General features: G+C 46.8%; 1 protein-coding gene across 2 annotated transcripts in view; it reads left to right on the top strand.

Annotated features, from left to right (window-relative positions):
- fktn (fukutin) overlaps window positions 1–4947 on the top strand; it is a 38613-nt gene extending 33666 nt beyond the window's left edge. For both annotated transcript variants that reach the window (XM_065017167.1, XM_065017166.1), the window contains one exon: window positions 269–4947. In XM_065017167.1, coding sequence (XP_064873239.1) covers window positions 269–482 — 214 coding nt within the window. In that variant the 3' untranslated portion in view covers window positions 483–4947. The remainder of the gene's footprint in view (window positions 1–268) is intronic.
- The last annotated feature ends 15322 nt before the right edge of the window (window positions 4948–20269 follow it).

The raw sequence follows: 20269 nt of genomic DNA, 5'->3' as shown, positions 1-20269 counted from the left end.
CTAGAGCAGTGATGTTTTGGGGCTGTTGCTGGGCAACACGGTCTTTCAACTCCCTCCAAAGATTTTCTATGGGGTTGAGATCTGGAGACTGGCTAGGCCACTCCAGGACCTCCAGAACTCCTTCAATGAAGGAGTTCTGGAGGTCCTATTATATATATATATAATTTATTTTTTATTTTTTAATATATATATATATAGTGTATATTTTAAGTATGTTTTTGATACCATTCCATACTTACTAACCAGAGACTCCTACCCATTCTGTTAGGTATGTGTTCCCCAAGTTTACTCTCTGCTGGACTGAGCTGATGGACCTGAAGGTGCGCGTCCCCTGCGAGACGGTAGACTATGTATCAGCTAACTATGGGCCTACCTGGAACACACCTGTAAAGACCTGGGACTGGAAGAGCTCTCCGCCCAACGTGCAGGACAACGGGGTGTGGCCTGTCAGGGAGTGGGATGAGGTCATCCAGGTGTACTGACATACTGCTACACTACATATGAGTAGACGACATTGGACTTAAACCACATGGAAGAAAATGGACTGAAACAGGGAGGGACTGTCGATCTGGACCGTCGATCTGGACCGTCGATCTGGACCGTCGATCTGGACTGGTCGATCTGGACTGGTCGATCTGGACCGTCGATCTGGACTGTCGATCTGGACCGTCGATCTGGACCGTCGATCTGGACCGTCGATCTGGACTGGTCGATCTGGACTGGTCGATCTGGACCGTCGATCTGGACCGGTCGATCTGGACCGGTCGATCTGGACCGTCGATCTGGACCGTCGATCTGGACCGTCGATCTGGACTGGTCGATCTGGACCGTCGATCTGGACCGTCGATCTGGACTCGTCGATCTGGACTGGTCGATCTGGACTCGTCGATCTGGACTGGTCGATCTGGACCGTCGATCTGGACTGGTCGATCTGGACTGGTCGATCTGGACTGGTCGATCTGGACCGTCGATCTGGACCGTCGATCTGGACCGTCGATCTGGACTGTATCTGGACCGTCGATCCTGTTTTTGTACATTTTTCTACGGCGTGCACTATGCGACCCTGAGTACACTCTTCCGAAGTACACGACACCTGAAAACCCCACACCAAAGTAGCAACTCTAAAGACTACTACTAAGGGTGTGAGTCTGAGCTGCTGGCTTACCATTGGCTGGTGGCTTACCATTGGCTGGTGGCTTACCATTGGCTGGTGGCTTACCATTGGCTGGTTGGTTGTGAACTGCAGACCACCAATACTGGACTCTCTTCCTCCTTTGGACTGAAGCAACTGTCTATTGATCTGTAATGTGTGTTCCTTGTTTGAAATACTGTATTACGTTGACAAAAAGATGTCATAGACATTTGAATAGCTACTGACATTACTTACTACTGACATGTTGGGTAGGCCCAGGGTAAGGCCATATTACGGCCATGCTTACTTGATATGGGGTTATTATGGCCTTGGTTACTTGATATGGGGTTATTACGGCCTTGGTTACTTGATATCGGATTATTACGGCCTTGGTTGCTTGATATCGTGTTATTATGGCCTTGGTTACTTGATATCGGGTTATTACGGCCTTGGTTACTTGATATGGGGTTATTATGGCCTTGGTTACTTGATATGGGGTTATTATGGCCTTGGTTGCTTGATATCGGGTTATTACGGCCTTGGTTACTTGATATGGGGTTATTATGGCCTTGGTTGCTTGATATGGGGTTATTACGGCCTTGGTTGCTTGATATCGGGTTATTATGGCCTTGGTTGCTTGATATCGGGTTATTACGGCCTTGGTTGCTTGATATCGGGTTATTATGGCCTTGGTTGCTTGATATCGGGTTATTATGGCCTTGGTTGCTTGATATCGGGTTATTACGGCCTTGGTTACTTGATATTGGGTTATTACGGCCTTGTTTGCTTGATATTGGGTTATTACGGCCTTGGTTGCTTGATATCGGGTTATTACGGCCTTGGTTGCTTGATATCGGGTTATTATGGCCTTGGTTACTTGATATCGGGTTATTACGGCCTTGGTTACTTGATATCGGGTTATTACGGCCTTGGTTACTTGATATCGGGTTATTATGGCCTTTGTTACTTGGTGGCAGGGTAGCCTAGTGGTTAGAGCGTTGGACTAGTAACCGGAAGATTGCAAGTTCAAACCCCCGAGCTGACAAGGTACAAATCTGTCACTCTGCCCCTGAACAGGCAGTTAACCCACTGTTCCTAGGCCGTCATTGAAAATAAGAATTTGTTCTTAACTGACTTGCCTAGTTAAATAAAGGTAAAAAAAATATTGGGTTATTACGGCCTTGGTTACTTGATATCGGGTTATTATGGCCTTGGTGCTAGGTGGTGGTGATGACCACAGACTGAACTTGATTATTGTGTGTGTCCCAAATTGTACCATATTTCCTACGTAGTGCACTAAATTGGGAGTGGACATTATGTTCATATTTTATATATTTTATGCCTCTTGTGTTTCAGGAATCATTGATTTGCCGACAAATCGTATCTTACTTTCCTTTGTATTGAGTTTTGTCATCGTTGTTGAAGGGAACTATGATCACGCTAGCCTGAGTTCTAGCCTGAGTTCTAGCCTGAGCTCTAGCCTGAGTGCCAGTCTGTCTGTGCTGTCATGCCAACTCCTTGTCACTCATTTAACTTGACAATGACAGCATTGGAGTTATCAAGAGAACAAACTGATCTGGGACCAGGCTATGCTCACCAGCTGACAACTCCAATTTTTTTTTAAATGATTAAAAGCTTTGACATGATGAGACCGGTCAGAAAACAACCCAGACCAGAACGAGACAGCCTATAGGGAGGAGGTCAGAGACCTGGCCGGGAGGTGCCAGGACAACAACCTCTCCCTCAACGACGAGACGGCCTATAGGGAGGAGGTCAGAGACCTGGCCGGGAGGTGCCAGGACAACAACCTCTCCCTCAACGACGAGACGGCCTATAGGGAGGAGGTCAGAGACCTGGCCGGGAGGTGCCAGGACAACAACCTCTCCCTCAACGACGAGACGGCCTATAGGGAGGAGGTCAGAGACCTGGCCGGGAGGTGCCAGGACAACAACCTCTCCCTCAACGACGAGACAGCCTATAGGGAGGAGGTCAGAGACCTGGCCGGGAGGTGCCAGGACAACACCTCTCCCTCAATGATGAGACAGCCTATAGGGAGGAGGTCAGAGACCTGGCCGGGAGGTGCCAGGACAACAACCTCTCCCTCAACGACGAGACAGCCTATAGGGAGGAGGTCAGAGACCTGGCCGGGAGGTGCCAGGACAACAACCTCTCCCTCAACGTGATCAAGACAAAGGAGATGATTGTGGACTACAGGAAAAAAAAGGACCAAGCACGCCCCCATTCTCATCGCCGGGGCTGCAGTGGAGCAGGTTGAGAGCTTCAAGTTCCTTGGTATCCACATCACCAACAAACTAACATAGTCCAAGCACACCAAGACAAGAGAAGAGGGCACAACAAAACCTATTCCCCCTCAGGAGACAAAAGATTTGGCATGGGTCCTCAGATCCTCAAAAAGGTTTTACAGCTGCACCATCGAGAGCATCCTGACTAGTTGCATCAATGCCTGTTATGGCAACTGCTCGGCCTCCGACCGTAAGCCACTACAGAGGGTAGTGTGTACGGCCCGGTACATCACTGGGGACAAGCTTCCTGCCATCCAGGACCTCTATATCAGGCTGCGTCAGAGGAAGGCCCTAAAAATGGTCAGAATCCAGCCACTCTAGTCTTAGACTTTTCTCTCTGCTACCGCATGGCAAGCGGTACCAGAGTGCCAAGTCTAGGTCCAAGAGGCTCCTAAACAGCTTCTACCCCCAAGCCATAAGACTCCTGAACAGCGAATCAGATGGCTACCCAGACTATTTGCATTGACCCCCTCTTTTACACCACTGCTACTCTCTGTTGTTGTCATCTATGCATTGTCACTTTAATAACTCTATGTACATATTACCTCAACTAACCGGTGCCCCCGCACATTGACTCTGTACCGGTACCCCCTGTATATAGCCTCCACATTGACTCTGTACCGGTACCCCCTGTATATAGCCTCCACATTGACTCTGTACCGGTACCCCCTGTATATAGCCTCCACATTGACTCTGTACCGTAACACCCTGTATATAGCCTCCACATTGACTCTGTACCGATACCCCCCTGTATATAGTCTCCACATTGACTCTGTACCGTAATACCCTGTATATAGCCTCCACATTGACTGTACCGTAACACCCTATCTATAGCCTCCACATTGACTCTGTACTGGTACCCCCTGTATATAGCCTCCACATTGACTCTGTACCGGTACCCCCTGTATATAGCCTCCACATTGACTCTGTACCGGTACCCCCTGTATATAGCCTCCACATTGACTCTGTACCGGTACCCCCTGTATATAGCCTCCACATTGACTCTGTACCGGTACCCCCTGTATATAGCCTCCACATTGACTCTGTACCAGTACTCCCTGTATATAACCTCCACATTGACTCTGTACCGGTACCCCCTGTATATAGCCTCCACATTGACTCTGTACCGGTACCCCCTGTATATAGCCTCCACATTGACTCTGTACCGTAATACCCTGTATATAGCCTCCACATTGACTCTGTACCGGTACCCCCTGTATATAGCCTCCACATTGACTCTGTACCGTAACACCCTGTATATAGCCTCCACATTGACTCTGTACCGTAACACCCTGTATATAGCCTCCACATTGACTCTGTACCGTAACACCCTGTATATAGCCTCCACATTGACTCTGTACCGTAATACCCTGTATATAGCCTCCACATTGACTCTGTACCGGTGCCCCCTGTATATAGCCTCCACATTGACTCTGTACCGGTACCCCCTGTATATAGCCTCCACATTGACTCTGTACCGGTACCCCCTGTATATAACCTCCACATTGACTCTGTACCGGTACCCCTGTATATAGCCTCCACATTGACTCTGTACCGGTACCCCCTGTATATAGCCTCCACATTGACTCTGTACCGTAATACCCTGTATATAGCCTCCACATTGACTCTGTACCGTAATACCCTGTATATAGCCTCCACATTGACTCTGTACCGGTACCCCCTGTATATAGCCTCCACATTGACTCTGTACCGTAATACCCTGTATATAGCCTCCACATTGACTCTGTACCGTAATACCCTGTATATAGCCTCCACATTGACTCTGTACCGGTACCCCCTGTATATAGCCTCCACATTGACTCTGTACCGGTACCCCCTGTATATAGCCTCCACATTGACTCTGTACCGGTACCCCCTGTATATAGCCTCCACATTGACTCTGTACCGGTACCCCCTGTATATAGCCTCCACATTGACTCTGTACCGGTACCCCCTGTATATAGCCTCCACATTGACTCTGTACCGGTACCCCCTGTATATAGCCTCCACATTGACTCTGTACCGGTACCCCCTGTATATAGCCTCCACATTGACTCTGTACCGGTACCCCCTGTATATAGCCTCCACATTGACTCTGTACCGGTACCCCCTGTATATAGCCTCCACATTGACTCTGTACCGTAATACCCTGTATATAGCCTCCACATTGACTCTGTACCGTAATACCCTGTATATAGCCTCCACATTGACTCTGTACCGTAATACCCTGTATATAGCCTCCACATTGACTCTGTACCGTAATACCCTGTATATAGCCTCCACATTGACTCTGTACCGGTACCCCCTGTATATAGCCTCCACATTGACTCTGTACCGGTACCCCCTGTATATAGCCTCCACATTGACTCTGTACCGGTACCCCCTGTATATAGCCTCCACATTGACTCTGTACCGGTACCCCCCTGTATATAGCCTCCACATTGACTCTGTACCGTAATACCCTGTATATAGCCTCCACATTGACTCTGTACCGGTACCCCCTGTATATAGCCTCCACATTGACTCTGTACCGGTACCCCCTGTATATAGCCTCCACATTGACTCTGTACCGGTACCCCCTGTATATAGCCTCCACATTGACTCTGTACCGGTATCCCCTGTATATAGCCTCCACATTGACTCTGTACCGGTACCCCCTGTATATAGCCTCCACATTGACTCTGTACCGGTACCCCCTGTATATAGCCTCCACATTGACTCTGTACCGGTACCCCCTGTATATAGCCTCCACATTGACTCTGTACCGGTACCCCCTGTATATAGCCTCCACATTGACTCTGTACCAGTACCCCCTGTATATAGCCTCCACATTGACTCTGTACCGGTACCCCCTGTATATAGCCTCCACATTGACTCTGTACCGGTACCCCCTGTATATAGCCTCCACATTGACTCTGTACCAGTACCCCCTGTATATAGCCTCCACATTGACTCTGTACCGTAACACCCTGTATATAGCCTCCACATTGACTCTGTACCGGTACCCCCTGTATATAGCCTCCACATTGACTCTGTACCGTAACACCCTGTATATAGCCTCCACATTGACTCTGTACCGTAACACCCTGTATATAGCCTCCACATTGACTCTGTACCGGTACCCCCTGTATATAGCCTCCACATTGACTCTGTACCGTAACACCCTGTATATAGCCTCCACATTGACTCTGTACCGGTGCCCCCTGTATATAGCCTCCACATTGACTCTGTACCGGTACCCCCTGTATATAGCCTCCATATTGACTCTGTACCGTAACACCCTGTATATAGCCTCCACATTGACTCTGTACCGGTACCCCCTGTATATAGCCTCCACATTGACTCTGTAAAGGTACCCCCTGTATATAGCCTCCACATTGACTCTGTACCGGTACCCCCTGTATATAGTCTCCACATTGACTCTGTACCGGTACCCCCTGTATATAGCCTCCACATTGACTCTGTACCGGTACCCCCTGTATATAGTCTCCACATTGACTCTGTACCGGTACCCCCTGTATATAGTCTCCACATTGACTCTGTACCGGTACCCCCTGTATATAGTCTCCACATTGACTCTGTACCGGTACCCCCTGTATATAGCCTCCACATTGACTCTGTACCGGTACCCCCTGTATATAGCCTCCACATTGACTCTGTACTGGTACCCCCTGTATATAGCCTCCACATTGACTCTGTACCGTAATACCCTGTATATAGCCTCCACATTGACTCTGTACCGGTACCCCCTGTATATAGCCTCCACATTGACTCTGTACCGGTACCCCTGTATATAGCCTCCACATTGACTCTGTACCGGTACCCCCTGTATATAGCCTCCACATTGACTCTGTACCGGTACCCCCTGTATATAGCCTCCACATTGACTCTGTACCGGTACCCCCTGTATATAGCCTCCACATTGACTCTGTACCGTAATACCCTGTATATAGCCTCCACATTGACTCTGTACCGGTACCCCCTGTATATAGCCTCCACATTGACTCTGTACCGGTACCCCCTGTATATAGCCTCCACATTGACTCTGTACCGGTACCCCCTGTATATAGCCTCCACATTGACTCTGTACCGTAATACCCTGTATATAGCCTCCACATTGACTCTGTACCGTAACACCCTGTATATAGCCTCCACATTGACTCTGTACCGGTACCCCCTGTATATAGCCTCCACATTGACTCTGTACCGTTACCCTGTATATAGCCTCCACATTGACTCTGTACCGGTACCCCCTGTATATAGCCTCCACATTGACTCGGTACTGGTTGTTGGTTAGGTAAGTCATAAGTCAGCATTTCACTGTGAGGTCTGTGTGACTAATAAAGTTTGATTTGATTAGAATCCAACTGCATGACCCTGCTCTGTATAGTTGGTGCGTGGAACTATTTTCTGTACTTCACCAGCCTGATCTATATGTTGCTGTATTTCATGGTTGTAGCAACTTCATTAAATAAATAAAACACACCTTAAAGAAGTCATTTTTACTTTACGTGGTAAGCTGCTGCCGGGAGAATACACCCACTCTTAACCATACTGGTGCTGTTCTGGCCGGGAGAATACACCCACTCTTAACCATACACCCACTCTTAACAATACACCCACTCTTATCAATACACCCACTCTTAACCATACACCCACTCTTAACCATACACCCACTCTTAACCATACACCCACTCTTATCCATACACCCACTCTTAACCATACACCCACTCTTAACCATACTGGTGCTGTTCTGGCCGGGAGAATACACCCACTCTTAACCATACACCCACTCTTATCCATACACCCACTCTTAACCATACACCCACTCTTATCCATACACCCACTCTTAACCATACACCCACTCTTAACCATACACCCACTCTTAACAATACACCCACTCTTAACCATACACCCACTCTTAACCATACACCCACTCTTATCCATACACCCACTCTTAACCATACACCCACTCTTAACCATACACCCACTCTTAACAATACACCCACTCTTATCCATACTGGTGCTGTTCTGGCCGGGAGAATACACCCACTCTTAACCATACTGGTGCTGTTCTGGCCGGGAGAATACACCCACTCTTAACCATACTGGTGCTGTTCTGGCCGGGAGAATACACCCACTCTTAACAATACACCCACTCTTAACCATACACCCACTCTTAACAATACACCCACTCTTAACCATACACCCACTCTTAACCATACACCCACTCTTAACAATACACCCACTCTTAACCATACACCCACTCTTAACCATACACCCACTCTTAACCATACACCCACTCTTAACCATACACCCACTCTTATCAATACACCCACTCTTAACAAGCCTGATCTATATGTTGCTGTATTTCATGGTTGTAGCAACTTCATTAAATTAAAAAACACACCTTAAAGAAGTCATTTTTACTTTACGTGGTAAGCTGGTGCTGTTCTGGCCGGGAGAATACACCCACTCTTAACAATACACCCACTCTTAACCATACACCCACTCTTAACCATACACCCACTCTTATCAATACACCCACTCTTATCAATACACCCACTCTTAACCATACACCCACTCTTAACCATACACCCACTCTTATCAATACACCCACTCTTATCAATACACCCACTCTTATCAATACAGCCACTCTTATCAATACACCCACTCTTAACCTTACACCCACTCTTATCAATACACCCACTCTTAACCATACACCCACTCTTAACCATACACCCACTCTTATCAATACACCCACTCTTATCAATACACCCACTCTTATCAATACACCCACTCTTAACCATACACCCACTCTTAACCATACACCCACTCTTATCCATACACCCACTCTTATCAATACACCCACTCTTATCAATACACCCACTCTAACCATACACCCACTCTTATCAATACACCAACTCTTAACCATACACCCACTCTTAATCATACATCCATTCTTAACCATACACCCACTCTTATCCATACACCCACTCTCTGCCAGTAACCATACACCCACTCTTATCCATACACCCACTCTTAACCATACACCCACTCTTAACCATACACCATACACCCACTCTTAACCATACACCCACTCTTAACCATACACCCACTCTTATCAATACACCAACTCTTATCCATACACCCACTCTTATCAATACACCCACTCTTAACCATACACCCACTCTTAACCATACACCCACTCTTATCAATACACCCACTCTTATCAATACACCCACTCTTATCAATACACCCACTCTTATCAATACACCCACTCTTAACCATACACCCACTCTTATCAATACACCCACTCTTATCAATACACCCACTCTTATCAATACACCCACTCTTAACCATACACCCACTCTTAACCATACACCCACTCTTAACAATACACCCACTCTTAACCATACACCCACTCTTAACCATACACCCACTCTTAACCATACACCCACTCTTAACCATACACCCACTCTTAACCATACACCCACTCTTAACCATACACCCACTCTTATCAATACACCCACTCTTAACAAGCCTGATCTATATGTTGCTGTATTTCATGGTTGTAGCAACTTCATTAAATTAAAAAACACACCTTAAAGAAGTCATTTTTACTTTACGTGGTAAGCTGGTGCTGTTCTGGCCGGGAGAATACACCCACTCTTAACAATACACCCACTCTGGTGTTGCCTTCAAAACGTTCCTGAGAGATGATGTCATCCTGATATTGCTGTCGGTCTGCCAGTAGTGTTGTCTCAGACCATGTGACCAAGTCTTTACTACAACACGGCCTCGCATCCCCAATGGGGCACTATTCACTAAGTAGTGCACTACTTTTTAATGGGCTCTGGTCAAAAGTAGTGCACTATATTGGGAGTGGACATTATGTTCAGGGAATAGGGGCTCCGTTTGGGACGCTGTCTATTAGTCATGAAGGTCCCAGGTCTTCTCCTCAGTGTTTTCTCATTGTCTCATCATGCCTGCTGTGTTGGTGCTGCTGTTGCCTGCACTGGATCTGCTACAGTCTGTCTATCTGGGGGCCGAGGTGCTGTTCTGGCCGGGAGAATACACCCACTCTTAACCATGCACCCACTCTTAACCATGCACCCACTCTTATCAATACACCCACTCTTAACAATACACCCACTCTTATCAATACACCCACTCTTAACCATACACCCACTCTTAAAAATACACCCACTCTTATCAATACACCCACTCTTAACCATACACCCACTCTTATCAATACACCCACTCTTAACCATACACCCACTCTTATCCATACACCCACTCTTATCCATACACCCACTCTTATCCATACACCCACTCTTAACCATAACCATACACCCACTCTTATCAATACACCAACTCTTAACCATACACCCACTCTTAATCATACATCCATTCTTAACCATACACCCACTCTTATCCATACACCCACTCTTAACCATACACCCACTCTTATCCATACACCACCCACTCTTAACCATACACCCACTCTTAACCATACACCATACACCCACTCTTAACCATACACCCACTCTTAACCATACACCCACTCTTATCAATACACCAACTCTTATCCATACACCCACTCTTATCAATACACCCACTCTTATCAATACACCCACTCTTATCAATACACCCACTCTTATCAATACACCCACTCTTAACCATACACCCACTCTTAACCATGCACCCACTTAACCATGCACCCACTCTTATCAATACACCCACTCTTAACAATACACCCACTCTTATCAATACACCCACTCTTAACCATACACCCACTCTTAAAAATACACCCACTCTTATCAATACACCCACTCTTAACCATACACCCACTCTTATCAATACACCCACTCTTAACCATACACCCACTCTTATCCATACACCCACTCTTATCCATACACCCACTCTTATCCATACACCCACTCTTAACCATACACCCACTCTTATCAATACACCAACTCTTAACCATACACCCACTCTTAATCATACATCCATTCTTAACCATACACCCACTCTTATCCATACACCCACTCTTAACCATACACCCACTCTTATCCATACACCCACTCTTAACCATACACCCACTCTTAACCATACACCATACACCCACTCTTAACCATACACCCACTCTTAACCATACACCCACCCACTCTTATCAATACACCAACTCTTATCCATACACCCACTCTTATCAATACACCCACTCTTATCAATACACCCACTCTTATCAATACACCCACTCTTATCAATACACCCACTCTTAACCATACACCCACTCTTAACCATACACCCACTCTTAACCATACACCCACTCTTAACAATACACCCACTCTTAACAATACACCCACTCTTAACCATACACCCACTCTTAACCATACACCCACTCTTATCAATACACCCACTCTTAACTATACACCCACTCTTATCAATACACCCACTTAACCATACACCCACTCTTATCAATACACCCACTCTTATCCATACACCCACTCTTAACCATACACCCACTCTTAACCATACACCCACTCTTATCAATACACCCACTCTTAACCATACACCCACTCTTATCAATACACCCACTCTTATCCATACACCCACTCTTAACCATACACCCACTCTTAACTCTTATACACCCACTCTTAACCACACCCACTCTTATCAATACACCCACTCTTAACCATACACCCACTCTTATCAATACACCAACTCTTATCCATACACCCACTCTTATCCATACACCCACTCTTAACAATACACCCACTCTTATCAATACACCCACTCTTATCCATACACCCACTCTTAACCATACACCCACTCTTAACAATACACCCACTCTTAACAATACACCCACTCTTATCAATACACCCACTCTTAACCATACACCCACTCTTAACCATACACCCACTCTTAACAATACACCCACTCTTAACAATACACCCACTCTTAACCATACACCCACTCTTAACCATACACCCACTCATAACAATACACCCACTCTTAACAATACACCCACTCTTATCAATACACCTACTCATAACAATACACCCACTCTTATCAATACACCCACTCTTATCAATACACCCACTCTTATCCATACACCCACTCTTAACCATACACCCACTCTTAACCATACACCCACTCTTAACCATACACCCACTCTTAACCATACACCCACTCTTATCAATACACCAACTCTTATCCATAAACCCACTCTTATCAATACACCCACTCTTATCAATACACCCACTCTTATCAATACACCCACTCTTATCAATACACCCACTCTTATCAATACACCCACTCTTAACCATACACCCCATACTCTTAACCATACACCCACTCTTAACCATACACCCACTCTTAACAATACACCCACTCTTATCAATACACCCACTCTTAACTATACACCCACTCTTATCAATACACCCACTCTTAACCATACACCCACTCTTATCAATACACCCACTCTTATCCATACACCCACTCTTAACCATACACCCACTCTTAACCATATACCCACTCTTATCAATACACCCACTCTTAACCATACACCCACTCTTATCAATACACCCACTCTTATCCATACACCCACTCTTAACCATACACCCACTCTTATCAATACACCCACTCTTATCCATACACCCACTCTTAACCATACACCCACTCTTAACCATACACCCACTCTTATCAATACACCCACTCTTAACCATACACCCACTCTTATCAATACACCAACTCTTATCCATACACCCACTCTTATCCATACACCCACTCTTAACAATACACCCACTCTTATCCATACACCCACTCTTAACAATACACCCACTCTTATCAATACACCCACTCTTAACAATACACCCACTCTTAACCATACACCCACTCTTAACCATACACCCACTCATAACAATACACCCACTCTTAACAATACACCCACTCTTATCAATACACCCACTCTTATCAATACACCCACTCTTATCAATACACCCACTCTTAACAATACACCCACTCTTAACCATACACCCACTCTTATCAATACACCCACTCTTATCAATACACCCACTCTTATCCATACACCCACTCTTAACAATACACCCACTCTTAACCATACACCCACTCTTATCAATACACCCACTCTTATCAATACACCCATTCTTAGTATACCCACTCTGAACATGAAGACCCTGGTGGAGGAGCTGACACAGAGAGCCCACCAGATCACTGCGACCGCCCACCAGATCACTGCGACCGCCCACCAGATCACTGCGACCGCCCACCAGATCACTGCGACCGCTCACCAGATCACTGCGACCGCCCACCAGATCACTGCGATCGCCCACCAGATCACTGCGACCGCCCACCAGATCACTGCGACCGCCCACCAGATCACTGCGACCGCCCACCAGATCACTGCGACCGCCCACCAGATCACTGCGATCGCCCACCAGATCACTGCGACCGCCCACCATCAGCAACAGTTTCCTCGACGGCGACTGCTGCCGCTTCGAGATCCTCCAGGTTCCCTTCACCAGGCAGGTCGTCCAGGGCTACGCGGACAAGATGCTGAGATACTGGAAATACGACGTTAGACAAAGGTCAAGGCCATGATAGATGTTGGAATGAGACAGAACCAGGAAGTGCTGTTATCAGAGCTGCTGGAGAGACTGTGGAGTGAGCAATGTGACCTTCTGCTGACTGACTCCATGAGGTAGGGAGCTTCTTGCAGAGACTTTGGGTCTACCCTTCGTTCTCACAATGCTCTTCTTCTTTGGTAACACCACGGAACGACACTGCAGGCAAATGCCACCACCTCTGTCTTACGTCCCAGGCATTGGTTTTGAAAACACTGTTTTGTATTTCTCAAGACATCTTGTTCAAGATCGTGGCAGCTACGAGGTTCTTGGTAAAAGAATAAAGCTCCATTATATTCCAGAGTCAGTGGTAGTTTGACCTGTGAACCGTCCCCATCTTTTTCAGTCAGTGGTAGTTTGACCTTTGAACCGACCCCATCTCTTTCAGTCAGTGGTAGTTTGACCTTTGAACCGACCCCATCTCTTTCAGTCAGTGGTAGCCATACCTTCGGTTTGTTTGACCTTTAACCTCATCTTTATTCAGTCAGTGTAGGCCAGAAGGAGGATGGGTGGTATAATAGTGTCTTTCAGTCAGCGGAGGCTGAGGATGGGTGGTATAATAGTCTCTTTCAGTCAGCGTAGGCTGAGGATGGGTGGTATAATAGTCTCTTTCAGTCAGCGTAGGCTGAGGATGGGTGGTATAATAGTCTCTTTCAGTCAGCGTAGGCTGAGGATGGGTGGTATAATAGTCTCTTTCAGTCAGCGTAGGCTGAGGATGGGTGGTATAATAGTCTCTTTCAGTCAGCGTAGGCTGAGGATGGGTGGTATAATAGTCTCTTTCAGTCAGCGTAGGCTGAGGATGGGTGGTATAATAGTCTCTTTTAGTCAGCGTAGGCTGAGGATGGGTGGTATAATAGTCTCTTTCAGTCAGCGTAGGCTGAGGATGGGTGGTATAATAGTCTCTTTCAGTCAGTGTAGGCTGAGGATGGGTGGTATAATAGTCCCTTTCAGTCAGCGTAGGCTGAGGATGGGTGGTATAATAGTCTCTTTCAGTCAGCGTAGGCTGAGGATGGGTGGTATAATAGTCTCTTTCAGTCAGCGTAGGCTGAGGATGGGTGGTATAATAGTCTCTTTCAGTCAGCGTAGGCTGAGGATGGGTGGTATAATAGTCTCTTTCAGTCAGCGTAGGCTGAGGATGGGTGGTATAATAGTCTCTTTCAGTCAGCGTAGGCTGAGGATGGGTGGTATAATAGTCTCTTTTAGTCAGCGTAGGCTGAGGATGGGTGGTATAATAGTCTCTTTCAGTCAGCGTAGGCTGAGGATGGGTGGTATAATAGTCTCTTTCAGTCAGTGTAGGCTGAGGATGGGTGGTATAATAGTCCCTTTCAGTCAGCGTAGGCTGAGGATGGGTGGTATAATAGTCTCTTTCAGTCAGCGTAGGCTGAGGATGGGTGGTATAATAGTCTCTTTCAGTCAGCGTAGGCTGAGGATGGGTGGTATAATAGTCCCTTTCAGTCAGCGTAGGCTGAGGATGGGTGGTATAATAGTCTCTTTCAGTCAGCGTAGGCTGAGGATGGGTGGTATAATAGTCTCTTTCAGTCAGCGTAGGCTGAGGATGGGTGGTATAATAGTCTCTTTCAGTCAGCGTAGGCTGAGGATGGGTGGTATAATAGTCTCTTTCAGTCAGCGTAGGCTGAGGATGGGTGGTATAATAGTCTCTTTCAGTCAGCGTAGGCTGAGGATGGGTGGTATAATAGTCTCTTTTAGTCAGCGTAGGCTGAGGATGGGTGGTATAATAGTCTCTTTCAGTCAGCGTAGGCTGAGGATGGGTGGTATAATAGTCTCTTTCAGTCAGCGTAGGCTGAGGATGGGTGGTATAATAGTCTCTTTCAGTCAGCGTAGGCTGAGGATGGGTGGTATAATAGTCTCTTTCAGTCAGCGTAGGCTGAGGATGGGTGGTATAATAGTCCCTTTCAGTCAGCGTAGGTTGAGGATGGGTGGTATAATAGTCTCTTTCAGTCAGCGTAGGCTGAGGATGGGTGGTATAATAGTCTCTTTCAGTCAGCGTAGGCTGAGGATGGGTGGTATAATAGTGTCTTTTAGTCAGCGTAGGCTGAGGATGGGTGGTATAATAGTCTCTTTCAGTCAGCGTAGGCTGAGGATGGGTGGTATAATAGTGTCTTTCAGTCAGCGTAGGCTGAGGATGGGTGGTATAATAGTGTCTTTCAGTCAGCGTAGGCTGAGGATGGGTGGTATAATAGTCTCTTTCAGTCAGCGTAGGCTGAGGATGGGTGGTATAATAGTCTCTTTCAGTCAGCGTAGGCTGAGGATGGGTGGTATAATAGTCTCTTTCAGTCAGCGTAGGCTGAGGATGGGTGGTATAATAGTCTCTTTCAGTCAGCGTAGGCTGAGGATGGGTGGTATAATAGTCTCTTTTAGTCAGCGTAGGCTGAGGATGGGTGGTATAATAGTCTCTTTCAGTCAGTGTAGGCTGAGGATGGGTGGTATAATAGTCTCTTTCAGTCAGCGTAGGCTGAGGATGGGTGGTATAATAGTCCCTTTCAGTCAGCGTAGGCTGAGGATGGGTGGTATAATAGTCTCTTTCAGTCAGCGTAGGTTGAGGATGGGTGGTATAATAGTCTCTTTCAGTCAGCGTAGGCTGAGGATGGGTGGTATAATAGTGTCTTTCAGTCAGCGTAGGCTGAGGATGGGTGGTATAATAGTCTCTTTTAGTCAGCGTAGGCTGAGGATGGGTGGTATAATAGTCCCTTTCAGTCAGCGTAGGCTGAGGATGGGTGGTATAATAGTCTCTTTCAGTCAGTGTAGGCTGAGGATGGGTGGTATAATAGTCTCTTTCAGTCAGCGTAGGCTGAGGATGGGTGGTATAATAGTCCCTTTCAGTCAGCGTAGGCTGAGGATGGGTGGTATAATAGTCTCTTTCAGTCAGTGTAGGGGCTCAGTTGGTGTTTGTAGAATGTGTCCCCAATACCCTCTGTCTGGTTTATATAAAGTAATAGGAGCTGAAATACCAGACTAAGGAGTGGAAGAGAAATTGTGTTATTGGGAACTAGACCAGGCCCCGTATCCCCCAAAGTGTCTCAGAGTAGGAGTGCTGGATCAGTTTCACCTTTTATAAATCATAATGAATATGATCACATGGATAGGGAGAACCTGATCCTAGATCAGAAGTCCTACACTGAGATGCTTTGTGGATTCAGGCCCAGGTCCCAACAGAAGTGGCTCTGCTTTTGTGGGAATCCAAGCTCCTGTCAGTAGGGGGTGTGTTTGTTTTGTGTTCATGCTTTCCCCTCATTGAAAAAGAGTTGGCTCAGGCTAAGGAGTTACACAACAGTTTATTGTCATCATAACCTCTGACCAATAGACTTTGAAACGACACGGAACACTCCCTCTTTTACAGTCTTGTTGATCTCACACCGACGAATTTGAGCCAAAATCTGCTGTTTTTTAAGACTTATTTGCCTATTCCGCTCTGGGTGTATGTGGCCGCCTTGAATTCCCCCATCTCCACTCCTTGAAGGCCTCAACCTCCACTCATTGAAGGCCTCAACCTCCACTCCTTGAAGGCCTCAAACTCCACTCCTTGAAGGCCTCAACCTCCACTCCTTGAAGGCTTCAACCTCCCTCCTTGAAGGCTTCAACCTCCCCTCCTTGAAGGCTTCAACCTCCCCTCCTTGAAGGCCTCAACCTCCACTCCTTGAAGGCCTCAACCTCCACTCCTTTAAGGCCTCAACCTCCCCTCCTTGAAGGCTTCAACCTCCCCTCCTTGAAGGCTTCAACCTCCCCTCCTTGAAGGCCTCAACCTCCACTCCTTGAAGGCCTCAACCTCCACTCCTTGAAGGCCTCAACCTCCACTCCTTGAAGGCCTCAACCTCCACCCCTTGAAGGCCTCAACCTCCACTCCTTGAAGGCCTCAACCTCCACTCCTTGAAGGCCTCAACCTCCACTCCTTGAAGGCCTCAACCTCCACTCCTTGAAGGCCTCAACCTCCACTCCTTGAAGGCCTCAACCTCCACTCCTTGAAGGCCTCAACCTCCACTCCTTGAATTCCCCCATCTCCACTCCTTGAAGGCCTCAACCTCCCCTCCTTGAAGGCCTCAACCTCCACTCCTTGAAGGCTTCAACCTCCACTCCTTGAAGGCCTCAACCTCCACTCCTTGAAGGCCTCAACCTCCACTCCTTGAAGGCCTCAACCTCCACTCCGGTCTCTATCTACTTAGTTTCGCAGGGCCCTCCATCCAAATCTCATCTAGTTGACTCAGGAATGGAAGCCTGGGTGTCCGTTGTTTTCTGTGGCCCTCCTCCTGCTCTGTGGGTGTCTGGGCACAGATGCATATGATCCTGGAGGAGCTGGTGGAGGGGAACCGTAGTGGCACAGTGGTCCTGGAGGGGAACCGTAGTGACACAGTGGTCCTGGAGGGGAACCGTAGTGGCACAGTGGTCCTGGAGGGGAACCGTGGTGGCACAGTGGTCCTGGAGGGGAACCGTAGTGGCACAGTCCTGGAGGGGAACCGTGGTGGCACAGTGGTCCTGGAGGGGAACCGTGGTGGCACAGTGGTCCTGGAGGGGAACCGTAGTGGCACAGTGATCCTGGAGGGGAACCGTAGTGGCACAGTGGTCCTGGAGGGGAACCGTAGTGGCACAGTGGTCCTGGAGGGGAACCGTGGTCCTGGAGGGGAACCGTAGTGGCACAGTGGTCCTGGAGGGGAACCGTGGTCCTGGAGGGGAACCGTGGTCCTGGAGGGGAACCGTGGTCCTGGAGGGGAACCGTAGTGGCACAGTGCTGGAGTCCGCCGCCTCACTTTCCATAAACTGTTTTACAATGTATCCTTTGACCGAAAAGACTGTCAGGAAATCATTGACAACTTCATAGACTTCTAGAAGTACGAGTCTCAGAACGCGTCCATGTTGCAGATTGCCCTGTGAATCAGAGACCTGATGCAGAAAAGGTCTGCTCCTATGTTTGCCTAGTTAAATAAAATAAAATAGATATTCCTGTGTAGTGACCTAAGGGAATGTTATTTAAGGGTGAAACACCGGCCCTCTGGGAAATTAAAATGGATCCCTTCAGCAAAATATATTTTACCTAAACCATCCCTGAACGCTTCAAAAAAAACAAGTGACCCTCCCCTCTACCCAAAGTAATAATTAACATAGTGGGTAGCAGAGAACATGACTTCAGTTTCCCTCACTTCCTGAATAGACCAGTCTTGGATATGTAGTTTTAGAAACTGTTCTTAGTCCTGGAAGCAACAGGGCTGTGGGACAGAAGGTTGTGGGTTCAGAGACCAACGTGGACAGGAGTAGGGGTGGAAAAATATCTATAGTTAAAGCATTGCATGAATCTATCATCGTTTTAGCATGTCATTGTGGAGACACCTGTTTACCTGTTGTAGGTAGGACTATTTAACATGTCATTATGGAGACTCCTGTTTACCTGTTGTAGGTAGGACTATTTAACATGTCATTATGGAGACACCTGTTTACCTGTTATAGGTAGGACTATTTAACATGTCATTATGGATACACCTGTTTACCTGTTGTAGGTAGGACTATTTAACATGTCATTATGGAGACTCCTGTTTACCTGTTGTAGGTAGGACTATTTAACATGTCATTATGGAGACTCCTGTTTACCTGTTGTAGGTAGGGGGGCTATTTAACATGTCATTATGGAGACTCCTGTTTACCTGTTGTGGTAGGGCTATTTAACATGTCATTATGGAGACTCCTGTTTACCTGTTGTAGGTAGGGCTATTTAACATGTCATTATGGATACACCTGTTAACCTGTTGTAGGTAGGACTATTTAACATGTCATTATGGATACACCTGTTTACCTGTTGTAGGTAGGGGGGCTATTCAACATGTCATTATGGAGACACCTGTTTACCTGTTGTAGGTAGGACTATTTAACATGTCATTATGGAGACACCTGTTTACCTGTTGTAGGTAGGACTATTTAACATGTCATTATGGAGACTCCTGTTTACCTGTTGTAGGTAGGACTATTTAACATGTCATTATGGATACACCTGTTTACCTGTTGTAGGTAGGACTATTTAACATGTCATTATGGAGACACCTGTTTACCTGTTGTAGGTAGGGGGGCTATTTAACATGTCATTATGGAGACTCCTGTTTACCTGTTGTGGTAGGGCTATTTAACATGTCATTATGGAGACTCCTGTTTACCTGTTGTAGGTAGGGCTATTTAACATGTCATTA

The sequence above is a fragment of the Oncorhynchus nerka genome, linkage group LG4 (assembly GCF_034236695.1).
Source record: "Oncorhynchus nerka isolate Pitt River linkage group LG4, Oner_Uvic_2.0, whole genome shotgun sequence".
Classification (NCBI taxonomy): Eukaryota; Metazoa; Chordata; class Actinopteri; order Salmoniformes; family Salmonidae; genus Oncorhynchus; species Oncorhynchus nerka.
The sequence above is the reverse complement of the archived record's forward strand: the minus strand, read 5'-3'. Positions and strand labels throughout refer to the sequence as shown.